Source organism: Myotis myotis, unplaced genomic scaffold, assembly GCF_014108235.1.
Source record: "Myotis myotis isolate mMyoMyo1 unplaced genomic scaffold, mMyoMyo1.p scaffold_m19_p_16, whole genome shotgun sequence".
Classification (NCBI taxonomy): Eukaryota; Metazoa; Chordata; class Mammalia; order Chiroptera; family Vespertilionidae; genus Myotis; species Myotis myotis.
In genome coordinates, this window is record NW_023416320.1 from 37,910,676 (window position 1) to 37,935,061 (window position 24,386).

Consider the following 24,386-nt stretch of genomic DNA (forward strand, 5'->3'; position numbering starts at 1 on the left):
GCCTGGCATGTGGTAAGTAATCAATAAACAATACTTGGCCCACCTGGCATGGCTCAGTGGTTGAGCATCAACTATGAACCAGGTCAGGGCACATGCACAGGTTGTCGGCTTGATCCTAGTGTGGGGCGTACAGGAGGCAGCTGATCAATGATTTTCCCTCATCATGGATGTTTCTGTCTCTCTCTCCCTCTTCCTTCCTCTCTCTGCAATCAATAAAAATATATTTAAAAATAAAAAAATAAACAATGTGTTCAATGAGATTGTGAGATTTAGGTCATGAGCAAAGCAGATATTTTTAAAACCATAAAAACCATTGAAAAATGGTTAAATTTTTAAAAGTAATTTTATAAACATGCACAATAAACTTAACTCATCTCTTTGGCAATAGAAACTGGACTAAATAGTATTCTTGTGAAGTAAATGTGAATAAGAACCTGCAATGCTGCCCAAGTGTCTTGTTGCTACTTCCCTCACTTACATGGACGGAAAATTATTGAATATCCAATGCTGTATCTTTTGGGTTTTCTCGGAATCCAAATCCCTGCCATCTCTGTGTGGTCTGAAGTCAAGCATCTTCCATCATAAGCCTCAAGTATCTTATCCCCTTAATTGCTTAAAACACCCTTTAAAACGGTGATCTACGAATTCAGATGAATTTTAATTTTATGGAACTAGAATAACCTAAACAAAAAAGAATGTTCACAGCTCATCTATGAAAATAACTAAAATGGTTATCTTTCCATCAGCAAACTCCAAGCTCCACATGCAAGAGCCTTGGGAATTACGGACAACTAATACCTCTCTGGTTTAGCACAGTTGCTTCGTGTTACTTTCCATTCTTTTTCCTACTTCTAATGTATAAATTGAAGAAGCGCCCCAAATCTTATTGTAGGAAGATCCCAAGATAAATAATATTCACAAGCTTGAGAATCCACTGAAGAGGTCAATAGAAATTTCAAAATTAGCAAGTTCTCCGTTCGCAGCTCCCATCTCATTACTCAGCCAATCCCATCCCAAGCCTAAAAGTATGTTTTGATTCTTCTCTTTCCCCCATACCCTTTTTCTTTATAAATTAAGTCAGCTCTGCCTTCAAAATATCTTCTAAATCTGGCAACTTCTCTCTTCCTGTTGACTCCCACTGTCCAAATCGCCAACACGGCAGCCACCAGAGAATGGCAGGCAGGACATGGACACTCCCCCTGCCTCCCCTCCCTTCCCTCTCTCCTCCACTCCTTTTCCCTAAAGAATCCTGGCACATTTAATCCTGACTTGGTGGCTCTTCTAGGAAGGATGTGGCCTAACACAGCCCTCTTCCTTCTGACCAGGGAAAGGCTAACAACCCGCTTCCATTACCCTCTGCCCACTCTTGTCCCATAGAGCATGTTCCATACAATAAGCAGTGATCTCTTAAAAACATAAATTAGATCATGTGACAACCACAACGCCCACCTCTCCATCTCCCAGCCCTGTTACCCTCCTATTACATTTAGACTGACTCAAACTTATTCCTTCACGTCACTAAGATCTCTGCTCAGATGCCCTCTCCTTAGACTGGCCTTCCCTATGAGCCCTCCATCTGTTCTTCACTGTATTCTTTGGTATGCTATTGTTTTCTTCATAGCATTTTTCATTATGTTCCTACACTATCACTTTCCTATTTACTGTCTGTCTCTCCCACAAGAATGGAAGCTCCGTGAGGGCAGGGACCTTATCTATTTATTTTACTGCTCTCTTCCACTGTCTGTAACATTACCTGGCATATAGTAGATGCTCAATACGTAATTATTGAACGGAGGAATCAGACCCCAAAAGTTATATCTTTTCACAAACATTTTTTTAAATTAAAATAAAAACATATTTGCCACACACGGTGACTTTTTTCCCCTCTAGAAGCATTTCTGTTTCTATTTCCAGGTTCCAATACCACCAGAAGTCAACTTTGTATGAGTAATATCATTGGCTGGCATTTTCTTTAACAAATTAATAACACATTTAGGCTTTATGGAAATGGCTGAAGCAGCAGGCAAGACATTTTGCAATCCCTTAAAAACACATTATTTTCAACCCCAATTGTTCTTAACATTTAAATCATTAAAATATTGCTTTTCATTCGTAAATAGTAAATGACCAGAACATCACTATATCTTAAAAACTTAATAAACAACCCTGCCATTTTTAATTTAGCCATGTGCCTTGGAAAACCAATCCTCTCCCCCAGTTCCTCACACCAGGATATCTGGTGATTTTTCTGGAAGAGTGAGCCTCCTGCCTCTTTAATGCTTTAAGATGCTAGAGTTCCTTGGAGGTCAGATGTAGAGATAGGTATTACCAATGTCAGAATGGATCTATTTCTTCTTTATCCTAGTTTTTTTCCTCAAGACACCCGCAATAGTCAGGATGTAAATTTTTAAGCCATCATGAAGGAGGAAATAAAGAGTGGTGATCGCAGAGGCAAAGGCCATCTTGTCATTAAATACTTAGAGAATGCTTTCAACAGCCTCTCCTTTCTCTTATAAACCCTAAGTCCCGCTCACAGCCACTCCAGCATGCCATAATTTTTGCATCTTTACTCAAAGAAGGAAGGAAAGAAGGGAGGGGAGAGGGAAGATAGAAGAGAAGAAAAAAGAGAAAGAAAGAAAAGAAAGGTAAAGGATGTAAAAAGAATGTCCATCCCCATGGTGCTCCAAGCTTCCTATGCCTTGATCCAACCCCCTCGCTCACCTGATCCTTCCCTCTGTGTCCATCAGAGAATCAACGTGTGGAAAACAAGATGCTCTGCAGCTTCCTCAGTCTCCTCATCGAACTCTCCCTCCGCCTCCAGCTAAGCCCATGCTTTTCCTGCACATCTTTTCCAAGCAGAGGCTGCTCATTCTCTCAGATTCCAGATACCACAAAGGCCTGATAATGTATCCTCACTGCTGCTTCTTCCAAACCATTGCTTTTCTGCTCAGCCATAAAACCCTCCCTTCTCTGAGATTTGTGACAACGTTCCCATGGTGACCCATCTCCTACACACTGCCTTGCGTTTATCAAAAATGTAGTGTTTTGACTGTGTCCCGACAAGACCCAACATTATCTTGGATTATGCATCCAACCCTTTCCTCATTCTATCTAACCCTCAACTCTAGCCTTCTATGTCAACCATCAAGCACAATACCACATCCTGGACCTTTTTCTTCATTCCACAACAGCAGTGACCCAATCAGGTGTTTACTTAAGAAACATTTACTGATCATCGCGCATGTGCTTGACTCCATGCTGGCCTCTGGGACTATAAGTGTGAAAGGACAAATAGAACCCCTGTTCTCACAGGCTATAGTTTAGGAGGAGGAAGGGCCACGAAAACTAATTCTAAAAGTAGCGACAAAGGCTGAGGAAGGGAAGCACAGAGAACCAGCTGCAGAAGCATGTGGTAGAACCCTCACTGGTTTTGAGATTAAGGAAGGAATACCCTCTCTTTCCAGAATTTTCATTGTTTTGTTCCCATGTTACCTATTCTCCAACCTCATCAATGCAGGACCCCATCTTTAATCTTCTTGCAACTTATTGTCCCTACCTTTTCATTCTTTCTATTTCTCCTGGATTCATAAATAATTACTATTTTTAAAATATATGTTTTTACTGACTTTTTTAAGAAAGAGAAGAAGGGAGGAGAGAGAGAAACATTGATCTGTTGCTCCCAGCACATACCCCAACCAGGGAGTGTGCCCTGACTCAGAACTGGTGATGTTTCGGTGCATAGGACAATGCTTAACAAACTGAGCCACACCAGTCAGGGCAAAATAATTAATGGTACTTTAAACCATTCTTTTACTGGTCATTTTAATCCTCTTCTCTTCATGCCCTACCTGGAAAATCCTCAACCTTGGATCAAGACAATGTCTTTTCTGGGCAGCTAAGCCTCATAAAGAAAAACCGCTCTGCCATAAAGGGTCCACTCATTAGTTCCATCTTTGGACCTTTGACTCTACTGTCAATCCTCCTCTATGTTCCCAAGAAGACTGTGCTTCTCCAGTCTCACAGCATTTATTTCAATCATCTCTATCTCTTCAAGCTCACAAGCCTATTACTACTCTCATTTTGAGTCAGAGGAAAAAGTAGGAGCATTCATTCATTCATTCATTCATTCATTCATTCATTCATTCATGTATTCATTATTTCACCTAGCAAATATATGAGTGCCAGGTACTATTTCAGGTGTTGGGGATACAAATGAATGAAACACGACAAAGTCCCTGCCCCCACAAGCTTACATTTTGTTGGGGGCGGGGCGAGAGACCAACATAAACCTAATACATGGGTAAATGATATAGTTGGCAAACAGTTTAAGTGTTATGGGGTGTGTGTGGTGGAGGAGGCTCAGTGTGTTAGAAAGACTGCAAGTCCATAGTGAGAGCTTTCCAACATGGACTAGGGTGATGAGGATGGGCTCATTCAGAAGGTGAGATCTGAGCCCAGACTTAAAGGTGGCAGCCCAGCCAGGAGGGCTGCCACTGCAAAGGTCCTGATTGGAAACACCTCTGTCACCTTCCCATACCCACTGGCATGCTGGAGGAATAGCACAGAGCAAGGAGGCAGGCAGTAAGGTCTGATGGGGCATGTAGGCTATTGCAAGAACTCGGCTTTTAGAGATGAACGGGAGCCATTGGAGAGTTAGAGCAGAGAAATCAGGCAGGAGTTCCCTCAATGTATTGCCCCCTCCTCCACTTCAAACTCACCTGCATTACTCTCCATTCACCTTTCCTGATATTTCCGTGGAACAGTTATTCCTTTTCCAGGCTGATTCACTTCTGTTTGGGATTTAAGCCATTGTAGTCCCACCAAGGACTTCCTTCCACCACCAATTATCCCCCTTTTGCCTATATTTTGACCCTCCTCTACCTCTGGAAAGTTTTTTGGGGCAGCAAACGTCCCCTTAACTTCTCAATGCCATCCTCAACCCTGTAGCCCTCTTTCTAATGACTACCTTCTCTCCTCCTTTTACCATGTGTATTTGAAAGACATTTTTCTCTTCTGTGTCCACTTTCTCTTCTTATTCCTTAAACCATCCATCCATTCAATATACTTTATGAGCACATACTGTCTGTCAGGAACTATGTTGGAGACACAGAAATGGGGCCTCTAGGCCATTGGCACAAGGGGAACCGAAGTCCATCCATCCATCCATGGACACTGCTACAGACTCACTCCACTAATGCTTCTCATTTTTCAATTTTTCATTTTGACATAATTTGACACTTGCAGAAAAGTTGGAAGAAAAGGAAAAAAAACCTTCCAATACCCTTCACCCAAATTCCCCAAATGCTAACATCTTATTAGATTAGCTTTATCTATTCTCTTTTAGGTGTATATGTATACAATGTGTATTTCACATTTTTAGAGCTGCAATCTGTTGTCCTTTTAATAACACTTCAGTGTATCTTTCTTAAAAACAAGGAATCCCTTTACCACAATACCATTATCAACAACAGGAAAAATGATGCAATACTATTACCCATACTTTCAAAAACTTATCCATTTACAGTAGGTGATTTTCAACTTTAAAATCATTACTTTTTAAATGTATATGTACTATACATATGCACTGGGAAGATTTTTTGAAAAAAACACAAAAATAACAAAATACAAATTCTACTCCACCATCCAGAGAGCACCATCATTAATTTTTACAGGGTTCAACCCTGTAAACTCTCTGTACATATGAAATTCTTTCCGAATTTCCTTTCCAGATCTTTCTTGAGCTCCCACTTCTTCAGGTGGGTGTTACCTCACAATCAACACACTCCAAACTGAAGTCTCCACCCTTCTTTCTCAGTCTTCTCCTCTTACATCCCTCATTCTGAACTTCTCTCTCTGCCTCACCCATCCTGCATCCCCCATGCTCACTGGTCACGATGAGCACAAATTCTATTTCATAATACATCTTAACCTGTCACCTTCCCACACCCACTGCCAGCACCTGACCTCAGGTCTCCAGTATTTCTTGCACAAATCAATGCAAATATATATATATATATATATATATATATATATATATATATATATATATATATATATATCCAGTGTCTCCACTTCAGTTAACTATGCTCCCCTCCATCCAGCTGCAGCCATGATTCTGTATGTGACCATGATCATACAGCCCCTTCCTCTGATGCCTCCCACTGCACTCAGGACAAAACACAAACACCATGCAGGACTCCAGCCCTGCGCCCTCTGCAGCATGCCCCCACTGCTGGCTCACACGGTACACCCAAGGATGCTGAGCTATTAGCAGTCGCTAGACAGCCCGTGCCCCCGCACCCTGGTCTCCTCCCACTGAATGCCTCAGGTCCACGTGTGCTTTGTTCCTACCTTTATTTTTCTTTCTTTTTTTAAACCAGCTCAGAAAGTCTCCATGCCTCCATCCTGACCTCTTCCTTCCTAGAGTGGGGGTTGAGGCTGACCCTTTCCTTCATATAAAGCGGGAGTGGGGGCTGTCTCCTTCCTTCACAGAATACGGGCGTAGGGCCGACCCCCTATATTCCTACTCTATTTTTAAGGCTGAGTGCAAGCATCTCCTCCAAGAAGCCTTCCCTGACCACCCCACCCCACCACACCCAGTCTCTGCTGGGCTCTTCCTGGGTGTTCTTTGGAGTCCGAGGCTTCCCTCTGCCACTATCAAACTCTACTGTGATGGCCTGGTCATTAGTTCAGCCCCTTAAGCCCCAAGCTGGGACCATTCTCATACATCTTTGAATCCATAATAGCACAAAGCACATTGCCTGGCATAAGCCAAATTCTACTGAGTGTTTTACAGAAGAACTAATGGGTACTGGTATCGTTAGTATAAAAGTTATGCATTTGCATTGTATTTTATATCTATATATAATTCCTTTGAATTGTGGTGTGTATTAAATAAATGATCCTGAGAGCTAGATTAAATCAATCACAAATTTATAAAAGTATAGCATTTACTATTGAGAGGTTTAATAAATACAACAGGCAATATGAAAATGGTTAAACATTTAAGAATTACTTCTGATAGAAATAATTTTTCATTGAAATGGTCCAAGTTGGGCAATTTGGCAAATTTATAATCATATCCTCACAGTTGTTTTATTATCACAATCACTTCCTTACCAGCAATTTCACTATCACAGATGTGAAAGAGACTAAAAACTAACTTGGCTCAGTGGATAGAGCACCGGCCTGCGGACTGAAGGGTCCTAGGTTCGATTCTGGCCAAGGGCACATGCCTGGGTTGCGGGCTCGATCCCCAGTAGGGGGTATGCAGGAGGCAGCCGATCAATGATTCTCTCTCATCATTGATGTTTCTATCTCTCTATCCTTCTCCCTTCCTCTCTAAAATAAAAAAATATATATATTTTAAAAAAATAAAAACTAACGAGGTTTTCAAGCTGCTTTACAAATCTGTGTAACTTAGGTCTATAATTGACCATGCAATTGCTTAGAAGGAAGGCTCATAAGTCTGCTTAGGGGGTATCAGAAGCTGACTTTCACCTACTGAAATCTGCATGATTGGAAAAATTATAAAAATGAGACAAAAAGGGAAGGAGCCATGAACATAATAAAGATATTTTACAGAAGAAAGAAAAAACCCATTTTGATTTTATCTCCTTTGTAGGATACCAACGTTTCCCGCCAACACTTAAAAATATCAGAACTGCAAATATGTCGCTCTGAGAAAAGTTGTATTATTTATATGATATACATACAGATATATACCTTACCATACATATATACACATGCATATACATACTTGTATATATAAATAAACTGGGAAAAATAAATGTCTTGTATTAACGTTAAGAATCTAATACTTATTCCTTACCTGAACCTGAGAAATTGTCTAAAGACCCGTCTGCTGTTGTTGAAACTATTTCACTGCTGCTCATTGGCTCTGTTTTAACTACAAAAATAAATAACATATGTCATATATCTAATTAATAGTTATCTGTAAAGATACTACAGAAGAGATATCACATTCAAAATAGTCACATAGAAAATTATTTTCAAATTCAGTCTTATTGTATTTAAATATAATTCAGATTAATATTCCTACTAGAATCTTCTTTTAAAAAAAACCCCAAACATTCTAATGTTATTTTCTCCCTAAGAAAACAATCTATTGCGACAAGTTACCCTTTAAAAGAAATGCTTTAAACTAAAAGTAGTTAAATTCATTTGTCTCTTACATATTTACTGAACTGCTTTATTTTTATTTTTTTAAATTGTTTTATTGCTTAAAGTATTACAAAGAGTATTATATATGTCTCCCTTTTTTCCTCCCCTTGTGAACTGCTTTTTAATAAATAACTTATCTCAAAATTGACATAATGTGAATGTGAAATTACAATGGGTTTGTAGCCATGTGGCCAAACGGAGTCAAAATGATAGGCTAATGAGACTTGAAGATGTGGGAACTACTGGCAGCAGGTTTTTAAGGTGCTCAAGGACAGGTTCCTGTGTGCACAAGTACACACACACACTCTCTCTCAGTTATCCACCAGGGCTAGAAAACAGAGCGTTCAACTTAATGGATTATTATTACCATCCAGCCATAACTCACAGCCGATTCATCAGTATCTAAGGTACATTTAATATTTTAAAAAAAACCACATTTACTAAATGTAAATGAAGCAGAAATGCTTTCCATGTCAAAATAATACCAATAGCCATCAGTTTGTGGAAAACATAGATGACCTTTGGTAAAGCTCCTTGGGGTGTAAAATAAAAACCTTTAGATTTATGTCACAGGTTCTCTAAGCCACCACTCTACTGAGACAGTGATGGTGTTACTGCACCCCTATCAAACAAATGGCCAGACCACTGCAGAATATTAGCCATTTCCCTAGTTTCAGGTTATTTTAGAATGAGGAAATAGCATTAGTACCTTCCCTAGTGAAATGCTATGTCAGAATTTGCCTAGCCTACTTTATGGAAGTTATTCATCCCCATTAACAGGTTTTCAGAAAGAGTACAATAATTATTTAGGGACTACCTAAAAATTAATAATGTGCTTCCCAAAATGAAAGTCCTAACAAGAATATCAGGGGAGGCTTTTGTCACAAAGTAAACACATTCTGGGAAAGGATGATGGAGAAAATGTAGCTTTTCCTTCTCCCAACATTGTCAATCTCTTACAAATATCAGGCAAAGGCCTCATTCACCTGACCCCTTAACCCTCAGGGCCTTTGAAATGTTTGCTAATGCATACTGAGTAGTTTAAAAATAGGCATTATAAATAGTTGCAGCAGAAAGTCACTTTAAAAAATTTAATTATTTAGACTGTTTCTAAACAAAGTTGAAAAATAAAACCAGTGAGACTAATAGGAATCGCTCCAACTGCTTGTTTTAATGCAGACCAAACAATCGTGTAACTGAAGTTTTCACTTTTCCACCACTTGTTGGGGGTTAGAAGTCTTAGTTGATGCTAATAAATTCTGACATAAGCCTGTATTTCCCTTCTTTCTTCACGCCTCCAGGCAACCTAATGATCTTGCTCTTTGCAAGCATCATGTGGCCATAGACTCAGGAAAGCGGATCAGCCTCTGCTGGTGCAGAGTCCCTAAGTTTCCAGCTCAGTAGCCCACATCCTGTCTTACCTTCCTCGAAAAGAACTCATACAATGAGTTATACGTAATAAACTCCCACAATGTACATATACAGCAAGAGCTGTTTTACTCTGTCCTGGACAGGTGACCACTGGAATTCTACCTCGGAACCACTTACCACATGCCTAGCAAAAGATGAGAATTAGGCCCACAGGGTACAGTCATGTAAAATGCCTACTATGTGTCAGATTCTACAAGGATGTCCCAGAGCACAACTCACAGACTCCCTCGTTAGATATTGTCTTCTTTTTCCACATGCAAAAACTTAAAACCAGAAGGTTGGGAATTTGCCCAAAGTCAGGAGGGGGCAGAAATGGGATTTAATTTTGGACATTTTTGGTTCCAAGGCTTGAAGAAATGGCAAAAGAGTAGCACTTCCCAATAATAATTAGAGCTGCTCTATAACAGAGCAAGATGACTGAGGTGTCATGCCACTGTATTTATGAAGCATAATCATAACCAACTCTGTTTACTCGAAACAGATCTAAAGTCTCTAATTGCACACTCCTCCAGTCACAGAGCCCGCAGGGCACTCCTCGCTGTGCTAGCAGGTTCACGCTTCCGGCCAGCGTCCTGGCTAGCAGATCTCAGGTAGATGCTGAGCTGCCTGGGAAGATGGGGAAGAATAAATTGTCCATGGTGCAGATGTTTGCCCAGATGGCTTCTAAGTCTTTGCCAAATCTCCGGTCTATGATTCTGTCAACTGGACCATAAAATTACTCTGTGAAAGCCGGACCACATCAAAACTTCTGCTCCTGTCCCCTAAAACCTACCCCGGCTCTGCTCCATATGACTGGCTTAATCCAATGTGGCTTTCACTCCCAAGAGACACGTTCAGTTATACTTGAAATCCATTCAGAACAGGCCAAAAGGATAGGAAGGAAAGGAAGAGGATCCTTTTTCTCCTAGGCCCCAAGTCCATTGCCTTTTGCCATTGTTCAAATATGCCCCTCTATATACACGATGGAATAAAGACTCCCTTACCTAATGAATCCAGTGTTAAAAGGCTCACTATTGAAGAGAAGAGGATGTACATAAGGTAACTATGCGGGTAGTGGTGATGCTATCAGGTGCTGTAATAGGACACCTGATCACCAGGGACCTGATGCTGAGACTGGCGATTTATTGTGATGGTAAATAGTTTCTGAGTAAAAGCCAAAGGAACCCAGACCACTTCTGCCTTTGTTGCTGCCAAGCACCCACCCACCAGAAAGTTAAAAATACAAGAATAATCTCAGCCACCAAAACGTTCCCATCCCCCTAGCTTGCACCACCGCGGGTACCAACATGCTGTGGACAGAGCACCACTCCAAGGCTTTGAATTTAAAGACACCACACGCTGAATTTTTTTGGTCTTAGAGAGTTGAGCTACTGTCACATCTGTGAACAATTTTCCCATCTAAGCCACCTATCTGAAAAGGAGAAAAAATCCACGCACAATCTGTTCTCTAAATAACTATAGGACTCTTTTCTCTCCATTACATGCCTTTAGTTTATTAGAAAAGGGTATTTTTTAAAATCTCTGTTACCCCCACTCAAGAGTCTATTTTTTCTACCACCCCATGTTTCCACCTGATGTTTCAGAATTCTCCTTTGTCCATTTAATATCCCGGATCCCCCCCACCTCCTTCGCTCGGCCATGCACTCCAGGCCTGAGCTGTACTGTAAAACGGGACTCCCCAGAGGTACCAAGACTTCCATCTACCAATGCCGTTGGGCTTTGGTTTTGGGCTCAGAGAATCCAGTTACTTTCTTGTAAGACTTTATGAAAGTTATTTGATCTCTTCAACCTTAATTATCTCATGAATAAAAAAAATTTAATGATACTGACATTACAGGCATGCATAAGCCATAAAAATGTATGTAAAGTAGCTGGTCTGAAGCAGAAGCCGAATCTGTGCTTATCACCGTCTTTAGGAGTAGAGGTATTCTATTTCTGCTGCTCTGAATGCCTTCTCCGGGGAGTAAGTCCCAGGGGAAAAATACCAAATGAGGCCGTTAAAGCGTCAGCTTTGGAATTATCATCTGAATTTCAATCTAGCTTTGCTATTAACAGTGTAAACCTGGAAAAGTTATTCAACGTCTACCTGCGTGAGCTTCCTCCTCTGTAAGTGGGTAAATACATTCATAAAGACAATAAATGCTTATAAATCATTTAGCACTGTACGCGGTCATAGTCACTCTATCATGATAGTGTCTTTAATTAGAGAAATCAAAGTGTTTCCTATAGGGCAAAACCTATTATAATATTCACATTAAAGGTAAGCTTACATTTAAAAAGCAAATTAGAAGGATCTAAGATTAAGTGACTTGTCTAACATCAACCATGAGGCCATGGCCTCAGGAGAGCCAAATTCAAATCCAGGTAACCTGGGTGTCACTTAAGAAGGCTGGACTAAATCACGATTGAGAAAATGAATACCTTTGCATTACAATCAGTACATATTCTTTCTGAAGAAACAGGCTAGCAGGGAATTGTAAGTATTTCAGGAGAAAATGTAGGCATCTCTCTTTGGCACTGTTTAAGGTAAGTATACTGTAACTCAGGGGTCCTCAAACTACAGCCCGCGGGCCACATGCAAATACAAATATTGTATTTGTTCCCGTTTTGTTTTTTTACTTCAAAATAAGATATGTGCAGTGTGCATAGGAATTTGTTCATAGTTTTTTTTAAACTATAGTCCGGCCCTCCAACGGTCTGAGGGATAGTGAACTGGCCCCCTGTTTAAAAAGTTTGAGGAACCCTGCTGTAACTGGTCCATGAAAAAAAGACACCTGCCCTAGCCAGTTCTGCTAAGTGGTTAGAGCATTGGCCCAAAGACTGCAGGATCTCAGGTTTGATTCCAGTCAAGGGCACGTACCTCGCTTACAGGCTCAATCCCTGACCCCAGTCAGGGCGTGTGCGGGAGGCAACCAATGGATATCTCTCTCTCACATTGATGTTTTTCTCTGTCTCTCCCCCTCCTTTCCACTCTCTCTAAAAATAATGGAAAAAATATCCCTGGGTGAGAATTAACAACAATAACAAAAACATAACTGTCTTCCTTCACCATAAACTTAAATGAGATCAGACCATTGGAGCAGGTGACAATAGCTGCAAAGATCATCAACTAACCCATCTCACTAGCCTCTGCTCAAGAAGCAACTTCTGGTTATACTTTGAATGTTGTGGTCATATGCATAATCTTCAGGGAGATGGTAGGCTGGTCAGAGGATCAAGTATCAGTCATGTGATTGGTTATTTCTCACCATGGATAAGAAGGACCATTAAACCAGTTCACCCCCAAAGAGCAGTTCTGCCTGCCGAATCAGGAGCCACACTCAGTGTCACGAATTCACCCAGGATCGCACCAGGGTGAGCAGTAGGTCCTCCCCAAGCAGTATTAAGCTCCTTTCTTAACTTTTCTCCAAATTCTAACAGCACAGTCTGTCTTTTTGGGCACATGCTTGGGCTTCCTCTCTATTTTGCTGCCCACTGTACTGCATAAGGGCTTCAAACACCCACATCACCATCCCTCTACTATTCCTTATGATCCCTTCATCTCTCCTGTCTCAATGAAACATACCTTCATTCCACTCTGGTTATTTAAAGGTTCAGTAACACCACTGTCTAGAACTGCATCCCTGCCAAGAAATGTCACCTTTTACCTTTTTCATTTGCTCACTTCGGTCAGACTTTCTCATCAGAACATCCTGTCTTTCCAAACCCTGATCTATCCCTCCACCAGCTGCACTAGCGTAGCCTGGAACCCAGCGCTCCACCCTCGGGTCCTGTGTTGACTCACTTTTCCAAGCAACTGGTTGCCAAGCTCTCATCCCAGGACTGGCAGCCTCTCGCTGCTCACTCCTCTGCTGCTGTTCTGGGTGGCTGAGCCTGGGAGAAGAGGCCACAATTTGCCTGCTGACCAACTGGATTAAAATCCATGCTTCTGTATTCTTTTGAGTCATCCTGTTGCTTGACAATTCTCCTTCTCCATTTCTTGTGCCTCTAATAGTTTCTACTGAACAGTTTCCACCTTCCTCAAGTCCCTGAACCAAAGCTTATATGCCATCACCAACATTTTTAAAAAAATCCTCATGAAAGGATTTTTCCCCCCATTGATTTTCAGGCAGTGGAAGGGAGGGAAAAGGGATGTGTGTGTGTGTGTTGAGAGAGAGAGAGAGAGAGAGAGAGAGAGAGAGAGAGAGAGAGAGAGAGAGAAAGAAAGACATTGACATGAGAGAGACACATCGACTAGTTGCCCCCGGCACTTGCCCTGACTGGGGCTGTGGCTCAAACCCACAACTGAGATATGTGCTCTTGACTGGGAATCAAACCCCAGAACCTTCGGTCCATGGGCTAACATGCTAACCACTGAGCAACCGGCCAGGGCACCAATTATTTTATAAAGAAGGTTGGAGCTTCATTAAATTTTCAATTATCCTCCTGCAACAATTCTCCTTTTCTCACTGGTTAATCTCAGTGGAGGTTACTTTTCCTTTAGCAGGGTTAACCTTTACACCTTTATTCTTGCTGCCATTTCCACACCTCTTTGCAACAATACTCATCTGTTATTTGGTCTCTCAACATCGTTGATCATCCCATATCTAGAGGCTACTTCCCTTCTACCTACAGAAACAGACAGGTCTCCTCTAACTTTTAAAAATCTTCTCTCCACCATGATACTTCTCTCCCTTCTTTCATCATCAAGTTTCCTGAAAATGTTTCAAATTTTTACCTACTTACTCTTTAACCCTTTGCATCATCCCTTTGTAGCAACTAGTTTACTCAAAGGACTTTTCCAATTCCCCAATTCAAACTTTTCTCAATCCTGATTTTCCTTCATTCTCCCGAAATGGGCCTTTCTCTGACACTTTTATCACTGTTAATCAATATAATACAGCAATATTTCTCTTTTTCCTCATATATGTCTATTTCTCTGCATTTTCTTCCTTTCTCTATGCTTCTATAATTCCACCTCCCTCTTATCTGTTTGAATTTTCTCTCACAATCATTTCTTTCCTGGCTACAAATTTTTAAAAAATCACCTTCACGTAGTTGACTCCCAAATCTCTATCCACATGCACACCTTTTTCATGAGGACCAATCCCCACATCCCAGTGATGTGATACCCTTGCCTGGACCAGGATCAAACTCAACCTGCCCCAACATAAACCGTCATCGTCTCCTTCTGAAATGGCCATGTCACCTAGATTGAAAGTTTTCTTTTCACTCCCGAGTTATCTTGGCTCCTCATTTTTTCCCCCTTTCTTTTTTTAATCCTCACCTGAGGACATGCTTACAGAGAGGAAGGGTGAGAGAAGAAGGGAAGCAGAGAGGGGAGGAGGGGAGAGAGAAACGTCAGTGTGCAAGAGAAACATTGATTGTTACCTTCTTTACATGCCCCGACTAGGGATTGGACCTACAACCTGGGTAGGTGCCCTGACTTGGAATCAAACCAGCAACCTTTCAGTGCACAGGATGGCACTCAACCAATTGAGCCACCCTGGCCTGATATGGCTCCTCTTTCTTCATACCCTATTGCCAAGTCTATAGTTCCTACCACCCTAATCTTTCACAACAATCTTCTAAGTTCACAGCCACTATCTTCATTACCTTATACCTCTTCTCTTCTGAAGCTGGCAAACTTACCGTTCAGCCATCGCTCTCTCTGCTTTGAGCAGAGACACTTCTCTTCCATAGCCGAGACTTGAGTGAGTCACTCCTGGCTCGGAGGTTGTCAATAGGCTCTCTATTTGCTCCTGAACTGTAACCATACCTTCATCATGTTTTTAAGGCCTTCTAACACCAACCTTTTTTTTTTTTTTTTGCTTTATATCCCCATTTTACAGAACCACATGTCTGTATACAGAGTCAACATATAAAGCGAATTGGCCTTCCAAGATGCTTAACGCTTCTCCAAATCCACAGGATTGCTGGTACCTTTCTCTCTGGCACGAAACGTTCTATAAAATTTCCATCTGACTGACTAAGTTCTACAGGTCCTTCAGGTTCAACCAACGTCCCACCTGCTTAGTTAGGTTCTGCCTGATCTGCTACTCAGGGGTTAACTTCCTTTTCCTTGAGCTGCTAAATCTGAGTACATATCTCCTTTAGGACATATATCCTGTTCTACCTTGTTTTACAATTCATAATCTTACCCATCTTCATATAATCTAAATTTCTTCATGGGAGGAACAGCACCTTTTTATATGCCTACAGAACATAGCACAAGGTTTAACACATAGTTGAAACTCATTGGGGGAAACAATGAAGGTGAAATGTACCACTGACTTTAAAAAACAGTTTACAACTGCCTTCATACCCCTGGGTACGTTGTGTAGGGCAATCAAAAATTGTAGATGCTTAATGTCACTAATAATGAGAGAAATGCAAATTAAAAACACAATGAGATAGCATCTCCCACCTGTCAGAATGGTTATCATCAATAAATCAATAAACAACAAGTGCTGGCAAGGTTGTGGAGAAAATGAAACACTCATGCACTGTTGGTGGGAATGCAGATTGGTGCGGTCACTGTGGAAAAGATCATGGTGGGTCCTCGAAAAATTAAAAATGGAACTGCCTTCTGACCCAGTGATTCTACTTCTGGGTATATATCCTGAGAAACTCAAAACAGTAACTTGAAAGAATATACAGTATGCACCCCTATGTTCACTGCAGCATTATTTACAATAGCTTAGGTATGGAAGCAACCCTAGTGCCCCTCAATAGACAAGTGGATAAAAAAAGCTGTGGTACATTTGACTACTACTTGGCCATAAGAAAGAATAAAATCTTCCCATTTCTGACAACATAGATGGATATAGAGAATATGCTAAGTGAAATAAGTCAGAGAGAGAAAGACAAACAACATATGTTCTCACTTATATGTGGAATCTAAAGAACAAAATAAGCAAACAAAAAGAAAATAGCAACAGACTCATAGATAGAGAGAACATACTGAGGATTGCCAGAAGGGAGGGAGGATGGGGAGCTGGGTGAAAAAGGTGAAGGGATTATGAAGTACTAATTGGAGTGACAAAATAGTCATATAGGTGTAAAAGTTTATATATCCATAAACAATATTTTTTCCTTTGGTCAGTTCCCATTTGGGAAATGAGGCATCCATGCATATTTAGATTGGCTCCATATATAGTCTGGTATGTTATTGTTATCTCTCCCAAATTATAAAGTTCAAGTCTTCCTCTTTCTCTTAAAAGAGGGTAGGAAAATATTAGCTCTTCAAAATAGTACATCTGGTACAACCTTATGAAAACCAAATCAACACACATAGACTAAACTTGAACTGAAGGGTATACATGGTCAACAAGAAATGTTAGTCAGTTTCAAAACTGGAAGTACAGTATGTTGGAGTAGCACTGTGCACTGACCAGTTGTAGAGGTCTAGACTAGTTGATGTTTTTCTTTTGCAAAAGAAATGATTTGTGGCAAATGATGACTGTTCCTTTGAAATATCTCTTGCAAGTCCACTTACCATTCTTGCCGCACTAGCTCAGGCTCCTAACACGTACAATCTGGGTAGGTTACATGAGGCTCCAGGCTGCTGCTCATCTCTCCCCGAGTCCAATCTACCCTTGAAATTGCTGCCAGATTAATACCTAAAACACTTTCACCATATCAATCCCTTGCTCAAAATATTCAGTGGCTTCTCCACTGGCTCCAGGATGAAGTCCAAATTCCTTAGCCTCCTATTCAGGGTCCTCCCCAGTTTGGCTCCAGCTGATCCTTCCAAAACTTATCTCTATCAATTCCTTCTTCAGCCATAACTGGTCTCCTCACAGCCTCCAGAACTATCCTACCTTTGTTCCCACTGCTCCTTCATTTAGAATGCATTCCATCTCGTCTCAACCTATTCAAATTCTACCCATTTCCCAACACTCAGCTCAGATTCCATCTCCTTCTTGAAGTCTGGCCAGACCTCATGGAGCTGAAGAGCTCTTTTTTTCTGAACTCTGAGAGCACTTTTGTTTGGATCAGTGGCTGCTAACCTTCTCGAGAATGAAGCCCTCTTCTAACACCAAAATATTTCAGAACCAAATGAGAGCCTATTTTTCTCAATCTGCTGATTGAGAAAGTTGCATAATGACAAAAAGCCTACTGCAAATTTCCAGACAAGAAAATCCGTACTTTCAAAAACATAACAGAGCATCCACATGTGAGAAAAGTTTAATTGATATGTGGCCTATTAATTCCGTCAGCCTAAAAAGGTTTTGCACAGAAGAATCTAATCTGCTGGTCTTCGGTACTTGCTCTGCACCTCCTGGGGATCGCTAAGCTACAGGCTGAAAATCCTCATCTCAGAATTTCATCAACATACTGTGAACTTTCAGTTTTTGCCAAATTTTCAAAAGGTTTTCTCTCCTCCAACCAGATTGTAAGCTCCTCAATGTAGGAACAGTGTCACATACTTCTCTGCATATCTACTAGAACCTGGTAGATTCTTTGCATACAGTAAAAACTAAATAAATGCTTCCTTTCTAGAACACATTAAGTATTTTAGGGTCAATTTTTCACCAGTATTTCATTATAAAAAATTTCCTAAATACAGAAAAGTTAAAATAATTATGTGGTGAACATCTGTAAACCTGCCATTTACTTTTCCATATCTATTCCTCATAAAACCATCATATTTTTCATGCATTTCAAAAAGAGTTACAGACATAATATACTTCCCCTAAACACTTCAGCTTTCATATCATTAACTAGAGTTCATATTTGTTTATGGTTCTTTTTTCCTTTATGTAAAATGTATATATAATTAAATACATAAATCTTAAATGTGCCATTGAATGACTTTTAACAGATGCCCACATTTAAATTCCAAAGTGCAACCTATTTTTAGGTTATTGTAATAATGGGAGCACACCACAACAGTATGAGAAGATTGCTCCAATTTTAAGAACTAAGGTAGCAATAGGACATTCTCAATTTCTGGCCTAGGCAATAGTGAAGTAGAATTTTATCATGGAAGAGCAAGAATTTTTAAAGTAGCCCTAACCGGTTTGGCTCAGTGGATAGAGCACTGGCCTGCGGACTCAAGGGTCCCAGGTTCGATTCCGGTCAAGGGCACATCCCCACTAGGGAGTGTGCAGGAGGCAGCTGATCGATGTTTCTCTCTTATCGATGTTTCTAACTCTCTATCCCTCTCCCTTCCTCTCTGTAAAAAATCAATAAAAAATATTTTTTAAAAAGAATTTTTAAAGTAGTTTATGTGTTTTTGAACACCTACTATATGCCAGGCATTGTGTAAGCACTTTCTAAGTGACAACTGGTTTGCTCCTCATGGTGATTTTATGATATATCTATGGTAACTGTCACATTTTTGAAGATGAAGAAACTGCACCTTAAAGATGTTTTAAAAACTAGCTGAAGGTCACACGGTTACTTTGAAATTTCTCTGATTGCCATACCTTTTATGAAACCACTGGAAAGTCAAACGTTTTCTGATTAGGGTTTTATCATCCTTCATCATTCCTCGGTTGGAGATCTGAATAATCAGTGAAAGGCACAGCAAAAGGAAAGTCCCAGAATATCCCAAGTGTATCAGTGGATGTTGCAAATTAGCAGATGGTAAAATAAACTAGTGGACCAAGATTGGAAGCAGATGAGCTGATGTGAACTCAGAACCTCAATCACATCAATCTGAAAACATGGTTTACTTGCCTAAAATGTAATCAACCTACCAAATTTACATCTCACGTCATACCCTTTTCCCATCTCTTTCCATTCTTTACCAACTCGCAGGAGCACCCAGACATAAATTCTACCTGCACTGGGTGCTGACTAAGCAAGTCCTTACTGAGCACCGGAGTCCTCAGTACCTGCAAAGGCCCTTCGGTGATGGAAAGGATCTTAAAGGAGATAATACCCCCTCCTCCCATGGAGACACTACAATAGCCAGTCCTGGTTGATATGTTCTTATAAAGTATAACATTTACTATTACTTAATAGCTGCTATGTTTTGAGCATGCAGTAGATGCTAATGTGTGCTAGGTATTTTAGATAGATTGTTGTAACGCCCTGTGATTAAAGTGCAGTGCCAATTTTACAAGGGAGAAAGCAGAGGTTCAGAGATCAGAGATGAAGATGATATTAATAGCCAATGAATTTTAAGAACTTGCTATGAGTCACACACTGTTCTAAGTGCTTTTCCAACTCATGTACCCATCCTCACCACTCTGCAGGTAGGGACTATCATTTCCTTCTTTTCACAGACCAGGAAGCGGAGGCACAGAGCACGCATGTAATAACACAGCATCACACTGACTAACCCGTAAGTGAAATGCCCTGCTCTGTGTCCTCATGAAATCCACATGTCAGTTACATGGACAGTAAACAGCTGGATTGAGACTTTCTAGCCCAGATTAGTCTGAGTAAAAAAAAATCCATCTTCTCACTATTCTACTTTCCTAAATCATAAATATTATTCATTCCCTACTTTTCTGAAGGCAATTATCAAGTATAAGTTTACGCTAGAAGAAATGGTGATATATTTCAAATTAAAATACCGTCATTACTTCTCACCTGGAATCTCCTCCCCACCCACCACCCCTTAAATACGGTTTCAAAATACCACCCAAGTATATCACTGCAACACAGACACATGCACATCACTGTCCTCCTTATAAGCCTGCACGTCGCCCAGCTCCTGCAGGACTGAATCCCAACTCCTGAACTGCGTACCAAAGATCCTTTATCATCTGTTAGGGTGGCTCCTAGCACCACCGCTGTGCACTTTGCACATGTCCCTCATCTCACACACATGTGCGCAGTGTCCCTGGAATTAGGGATGTCTTTGCTACAACGGAAAAATTCTTGCTCTCTCTTCCTTCCAGGCTTGGCACCCATTGTTCTCCTTCCTCTCCTTCAAGACTCCAAGTGCTATCAGTGTGTAGAAACCAACCTCCACCCTCAGCCACCTCAGTCCTGTTTAGGTGCCCCTCCCCCTCTGCAGAGCGTAGCCCCAATTACAGTCATCAACCACAGGCCTGCAAATACGGGAGACTTGAACTTCCCCGGCCAGGAGGGTGTTTGGTACATTTCTAGACACAATCACTCAATGAATATCTCTTGAATGAATTCACAATGCAATAATGGACATACAGTGTGATACATAGTCATATATATTTAATATATAAAAATATTATATAATTTATTATTTAGGGCCAATCATCATTGCTTACCATCGCGTATGGATACTAAACCTAAGTGTACTAACCGCTCGATCTTTATGTCATTCCATTGTTTCTTGGACTATGTGGCAGTTGCTTCATCATTACTAAATACTATTAACTTTGACAGTTATTAGTGCAGGACAAATGCGGATCAGTTACTACAAATCCCAATTCAAATCAGTAACAATGCTGATGGCTGATGCTCTCTGCATGGGTAGCCTATGGCTACTATATGAATTGGTCTGTGAACTGATGATTTTCAAATATTTGGAAATGGACTTCAGATGCTTATTAAATTGGGTAATGCTTTGTAAGTAAAATTAATGAATCTCTGCTCTTGTAATTATTCAACTGTGTTATATGCTTGGTAATAAGGGGCATCCATTCAACAAATATCTGTTGACTGCTTAATCACTGCCAAGCCTTCTGCTAGGTGGTATGGACACACAGTGAAGAGGTCTGTCTGTGCCTTTAAGGACCTAGAGACCATACACACATACATGTAAACACACATGTAAATAGATGTTTCCTTCACTGGTCCATACTCTTAGGTAAGGGAAAGGAATGGTTTAAGGCAGATAAAGTACTTCAGTAAGAGCCAAGCTTTTTGGCTTCTGAGGAGGCCAAGTTTTATAGTGTAGAGTGTGGGCTTTGAAACCAGCCTCATGTGCCTTTGAATCTCATCTCAGCTCAGATAATAAGCTGTGTAAACAGAGACTAGTCATCTAAATGCTTTAAAAAGAGGTGCACAAAAGTTACCCTAACTTCCTTTGAGGATAAAATAAGGTATGTAGAGCACATAAATATTGCACTCAATAAATAGTAAGAATTCAGTCAATTTGGTTCATATTCTTTCCCTTGCTAAAAATTATTCTTTCCATGCAAAATTCCTCTTCTCAGTAATAGGGACAATGAAAAAATAGGTAAGCATTTTGGATTTTGATCCATTTTAGGTTAAAAAAAATGTTTCCAATTTGTATGATGGGAATAATAAAACATAGCTCCTTAGAATGTGTTTGGTAGAGTTCATCTATCTTTTGTTGGTGTGATAGGATATTGGAGGAATGGAATAAAACGAAAATTCTGCAAATCCAGCAAATTACCAGGAACATAATCATAATAAGCTTTTACTTATTTATAATTTGGGATCCTAAAACTTAATGTCAATCTTTCTTTAACTTCTCGAAACTTACATTTTGAGAAGGCGATGGCTAGCAGTCACTGAGGACAGCTATGTGACAAAAAACCTTTTTCCTACCTACAGTAAAAATGAAAGAGTTGTCATTATGTACCTGTTATTTCTATTAGATTGTATGTCTGAAGCAAAAAAGAGGAGAGTGAATTACTCTTAGACGATACTCCAAGTAAATAAAGAAAACACGCACACGCACACGCACACATGCACACATGCACACACACCCCACTTTGCTCCCCCCAGGCATCCTTGACCATCATGAGAAATTAGGAATTACTTAAAGCAAGAAATCCATCACTGAAGGGATAAGAATTAGCCTAAATACCAGCAGTCAAGGTTCACACCTCCCTCTGGAGGGAACCAGAAGTTTTTCCCAGAAGATAGGATGTGCTTAGGGAAATGAATTGCTGCTTGTACCAGAGTTCTGGCCCACCCAGGGAGACAGGCCAGGGAACTGTGATTCTCTGAACGATCAGGTATTGGAAGTAGGGGAGAACTGTCTCCATTGAGTCACTCGTTTATCAAGAAGCCTGGCGCTCTGGAAACTCTGAGCTGAGTTTCAGGCAATCAGCACTGCAGTTCCTATTCCTAGTATAGAAGACATAGTTAGCCCTACATAATAGACTAGAGTATACATGCCAACCTACAAGGCCTTACACAGGCCACCCCTTGATTCCTCTGGCTTTATCTCTCATCCCCCTCACTCTCTCTTCCTGGAACAGACCAGACATGTTCCCAACACTCAGCTTTGACAACTGCTGTTCCTATGGCGCCCCCAGCAAATGCCACTTACACTTCTTTCTTGACTTGTGCTTGTTTCATATCATTTGATTCTCAAAGTCAAGACACATGTGACCAAATTTATCGCCCACTTAAAAATATTTCCTAAGGTAGAAAATATTTCCCTCAGCTGTAGTCAAACTGTAGCTGCTTTTTAACTTTCACAGTAATACTGCTCCCATCCAAATGTGCAAATAAAAATGACTTGTAATGAAAAGCAGAGATGACTTCCCATCTCCATTTAATCCCAGAGGGGCTTAACATAGACGGATGGCTGGTGGAATTATAATTAAGTCTAAAGCTTTGAAAATTACTAAGAGACAATCCCCTAAAAGTTACCCTATGGATGCATTATGCTGTGCATGTGTGACCCCAGGAAGAAATCTCACACACGCAAGAACTTAAGAGACCAGCGTGCAACGACCTGGGAGTTGACCTTATACTAAAGTCCTTTTGTCATCAGAGCCTCTGCCATCGGTCCGTTTGCAGCTCCGCTATTTGCTAGGGATTGGTGTTCTCCAGTCCTGAAGACACCGTCGTGGCAGTGAGAGCACCGGTGTTTGGTGTGAAGGCATTAGGAAAGGCATTGGCAGCTGAGGGGAACCTCGTGCTCCCTGCAGAATAACATGGGGATTTGAAAACCCAGGCTCTGGACTCGGAACTTGATTCAAATATCAGATCAGACACCAGTGGTACCTCTTATAACCATGTGTCTTTCAAGTTGGCATTTCACTTTCTAGGACTCAGTTTCTTGTGTGTAAAGTAGTAATACGAACTATTGAGGTGACTATTATTTACATACAGCCTAGAAGCTAATAGATACAGAGCACTTAGTAAGTTCCAGGTGTGCTACAAGTTTTATTTATCCTCACAGCAAGCCTGGTGAAGTTCCGCTATGATCCCATTTTACAGATAAGGAAACTGAGCCACATAGACACTAGCTTGCTTGAGCTCACACAGCCAGTAAATGGAGCTGGGATTCAAATCCAGTCTCCTAACTATGATGTTGGCAATCTAAAGGGAATTTTCTGAAGATTAATGGAATAAATCATGGGGAATGGTCAGCATAATGGACTGCCAATGAGTTATTGATAAAAGTAGCTATTATTACTATTAATTAGCAATAGGCATGTGATAATTATTCTCATACACTATATAGGCAAACATAAAATCATAATTATTTTGTTCATCCTTTCCTGGCTTTTGTTAAATAATAATTTATAAGAGGCTAATTCTATGGCTGCAAATTCTTAAAATGTCACTTAGAAAACTCCTTTACTCACAATAACCCTTAATCTTCTAGAAACACAATCATGTGCAGAATGTAAACAACAATAAAATTAGATTACCATGTTTCTATTGATGACAGACTATTGGACCACAAAAAGATAAATATAGCCTTCAAATGCAGCCTCAGACCATAATTTGATGCACACTCACACCAATTTACATATTTCTCATACATAGATTTCTTGGAAATATTCCAGTTGGACAAAACTGTATTTTACTAAATTAATATTACAGTGAGAAAAACAATGTCAGATAATTTATTAGTGTCCTAAGCTTTGCAGAAATGATAAAACAAGTTTAAAATAACTTCTGGTAATACCAATTGGTAT

At 40.4% G+C, this 24,386-nt stretch overlaps 1 protein-coding gene across 9 annotated transcripts in view; it reads right to left on the reverse strand.

The window, feature by feature from the left end:
• Positions 1–24,386, reverse strand: part of EYA1 (EYA transcriptional coactivator and phosphatase 1) — a 211,890-nt gene that overhangs the window by 121,676 nt on the left and 65,828 nt on the right. For 7 of the 9 annotated variants that reach the window (XM_036338508.1, XM_036338516.1, XM_036338515.1 and 4 more), the window contains one exon: positions 7,832–7,909. The exons of 1 other annotated variant lie outside the window; for it this stretch is intronic. In XM_036338508.1, the coding sequence (XP_036194401.1) occupies positions 7,832–7,909 (78 nt within the window). Of the gene's footprint in view, positions 1–7,831; positions 7,910–24,386 lie in introns of those variants that run through there. One more of the 9 variants, XM_036338517.1, reaches the window with a different exon arrangement.